This window comes from Cupressus sempervirens, chromosome 3, assembly GCF_028749045.1.
Source record: "Cupressus sempervirens isolate cs-2001-9-10 chromosome 3, ASM2874904v1, whole genome shotgun sequence".
Classification (NCBI taxonomy): domain Eukaryota; kingdom Viridiplantae; phylum Streptophyta; class Pinopsida; order Cupressales; family Cupressaceae; genus Cupressus; species Cupressus sempervirens.
Genome location: NC_143120.1, coordinates 662,851,336 through 662,854,591, shown reverse-complemented (window position 1 = coordinate 662,854,591; position 3,256 = coordinate 662,851,336). Strand labels below are relative to the sequence as shown.

The 3,256-nt window shown below is 36.2% G+C and overlaps 1 protein-coding gene across 1 annotated transcript; it reads right to left on the bottom strand.

Annotated features, from left to right (window-relative positions):
- Window positions 1–1,422: 1,422 nt before the first annotated feature.
- Window positions 1,423–2,889, bottom strand: LOC149568448 (uncharacterized). The gene has a single exon (XM_089821372.1). It carries the CDS (start codon window positions 2,539–2,541, stop codon window positions 1,963–1,965), a length of 579 nt encoding a protein of 192 aa, XP_089677498.1. The 5' UTR covers window positions 2,542–2,889; the 3' UTR covers window positions 1,423–1,962.
- Window positions 2,890–3,256: the final 367 nt, after the last annotated feature.

The following is a 3,256-nucleotide window of genomic DNA, read 5'->3' as shown; positions in this document are numbered from 1 at the left end:
TCGTTTACTTTTTGCAATGCATTTACAGAGAATTATTAAATAGATACTTTCTGCGCACCTGCTCTTCAATTCAAAACAGTCCACACTGCAGTTGTTAATCAGCATTAACAAACAAATGGTGGTTGAATATTCAGACAAAAAGAGAAGGAAAAAACTGGTGGCATAAACGTGTTGAGCGAGTTTGGATCTCTGTAAACAATTCTACCATTGTTTTTCCACTGTACAATTTTATCTGTCGCTGAACAATGCCCAAAAATATATGTGCACCGTCTGATTAGCATAACCATCATTCGAATTCTTGATGATGAATTGTTCAATGTGATCCAACATGTCTATACAAAAATATGCAAGTTGATTTTACAATTCAGCCATTGATTCGCCGCTGCACATTCACCCACACTAATAATGCCCAGTAAATAGAGGAGTATCATCTGATTGGCATAGTAGCGGTCAAATTCTTGATGAAGGGTTGTTGAATGGGATCCCAAATGTGTATACAAAAACGTACACGGTTCAGTTGATTTTACAAATGCATTTTGATTTGTATATTGAATAGATTGTAGTTTGCAATTGGGAAGAAATAAATTGAAACTGGGATTTCAATAAACAGTTTCTCAATGGGTAGGGTAGGAAAGAAGCTAGCAAAACTAAAGTAGAGGAGATTTCTAGATCATCCAGAAGAAAATGACCTCCCACGGAAAAATCTGCTGAGAAAAATGGATGACATTGTGAATTCAAACTAAGTTGCCATTAGCCACAGATCAAAAGAGGAAAGTTATTATTAAGAAAAACTAAGGACATGCTTCCATTGAAACCGGGGAGAAAATGGAGAAAGAGTATTAGAGAGTAATATGATGTTGGAAATGTGTAGTGTGATTTTCAACATCAAGTATGACAGAATGAGTCTGCGTGAGGCATTATCCACAGAATGAGTCTGCGTGAGGCATTATCCACAGAATGGAATGATAGTGTTTCTGAAAAAATAAGAGTTTGGGTTTCAGATCGCAATCTATGATTTGTGATCAGAACGAAGAAAATCAAATACCTTAAAAATATGAAAACTGCTGAGTTTGTTTAATAACTAAGCCAGGAAGACGCAGTGAGACATTCATGTGCACACTGGATCTAAAATAAGAAAATACTAAATGGTGTTTGATTCAAAGGAACAATATAACTTCCAAGAGAAAACTAATCCATATATATTTTAATGATAGAGTTTTCTAATTTTGATTAGCTTCTTATCAGTTGGTATGAGTTTTCCACAGTTCAGGTAATATTGACAAGACTATTGTTGAAATATTGATACTTGAAAATGGTGTTTTGGATCACATTCAGGGATTTATTATTAAAAAGAAAAGAGCACAGAATGAATTCCAGACATAACTTGTTCTTGTATTGTCCCAAACTATAAGACAAAAACGCTTTCTAAGGAAAGAAGATTTAGATCCAATATAGAACTTACAGTATCTGAGAACTAGACAATTGGGCAGTTTCATCGAGCCGGTGTGGATGAAACAAACAAAACAATTACAGAAATTGGCATTCATAGCGTGCATAAATTATAGCCATACACTTCCGCTACAGTGTAGCTCAACTGCCCTAAACAATTTATCAAATTTATAGTAATTTTCTTCCATTTAGTCCGATAAATCCTAGAGGCAAATAAACACATTTAGCTCAATTATACCCCTTATTTACAGTAGATCCAACAAATTCAACTTACCAAAATCAGGACACGGCAAATGCTGAAGCCTTGAACAGCAGTAACAAACTCCAAAACAGAGAAGAATCACAAATGTATTTTGAACAAAGAAAACGCCGCCGTTCTAGTACATATCAAAACTCCCTGCAGTATACTTACAAAACGAGCCGATCAATCAAGAAATATCGACAATCCCTTTGCTTTATAATCCTCAGATCCAAACATTCATAGATTTTTCAGCTCTCATTTTGCATCTATTGTCAGCAATGGAAGCTCCTAAGTGAGCCATCATGTATACGAATATGAACCTCACAGTGTGAAGAGGCTTGAACATGGTGAGTGAACACATGAAGAACCCTCACGCGCCCCGCCATTCTAAGATTGGCCTCAAGAGACATGAAAATGGTATTATTACCTCCCTGAGTCGGATCATAATCCGGATTGAAGCTTGCAGAAAAGGGCTCCACGGGAAGAGTTATGCCGATAAATTGAGACCTCTGAGACATCACTTTTCCGGCGGGAATGTACATGAATCCAATCTGATTGCTCTCATATTTGAGCTGAAGGGTGCTGTCATAGTAGTTAAAACTTGCCCTGTTGGGATTCTTGAGCGTCAGATAAACTGAGATGGTGAAATTTACGGTACTATTTCCCGGATCTGGAAAGTCAGAGACATGGAAATCAGGGACCTGTAGAGCATTTACTGTGATTTTGGGATCCTTCGTCTTGAAGAGAGAGAAGAAGAGAATGAGGAGTATGATTATTATGAACACCAGAAATAAAGCACCCACTATACAAGATGCAAAGTTGCTTGAGCCTTTTGAACCTTCTTCCTTCATTCTGATTCCGATTCTTGTTTTGAAAAGGAAATCTCTCAATGCAGTCAGATCATGGAACAAAAGGTAATGACAGAATTCTGAGATTAGTTACAGAGTGGGGGAAAGTGTTTGATAAAAACATGAGACTGTATCTGATTAGGGTAAGCTTCATGGGAAAGGTAGGAAAAGACACGAGCGTGTCCACATTCCTTTCTCTGCAATTTTGTGAACAAGTTTGTGTTCTGAATTGTACAGAGCGCAAAGTTTGTGAGGTCCAAAACACGACACTTTACGAGCATGGAAAATTGACCGAGATAGATTGACGAGTCCAGCTGTGTCGTGGGTGTAATCTCATGAATTTATTAAATGTGGAAGATCAAGATAAAATTAGAATTTAACGGGCAAGAAAGTGGTTAAAAGTTTCTTTTTAAATTCCTTGCGTTTTAGTTTTCGTTTTTTCAAAGAGGTCTTTTCACATTTCCCACTTGAGTTTCTTTGAAGAGAGGAAAGCTACATCCTTCGTCGTTTTCTTTCAACTTTTTTTAACAGATTTAAATCATGTGCTGTTGCATGGAAGATTTTAATTTAAATAGAAATTAGGTTGAAATATTGTGAAGGGTATTTTCTAATAATACAAATACACATAAAAGAAGAAAATTAACAACAATTCGGACGGACATGAAATTGTGTTCTTTTTATCTTCAATAAAATTGAATTGCAGTATTCTCATAAATAT

What these genes read in the sequence shown, in the direction of transcription:
- LOC149568448 (XM_089821372.1), bottom strand. Translation starts at nt 2,541, where the DNA reads ATGAAGGAAGAAGGTTCAAAAGGCTCAAGCAACTTTGCATCTTGTATA.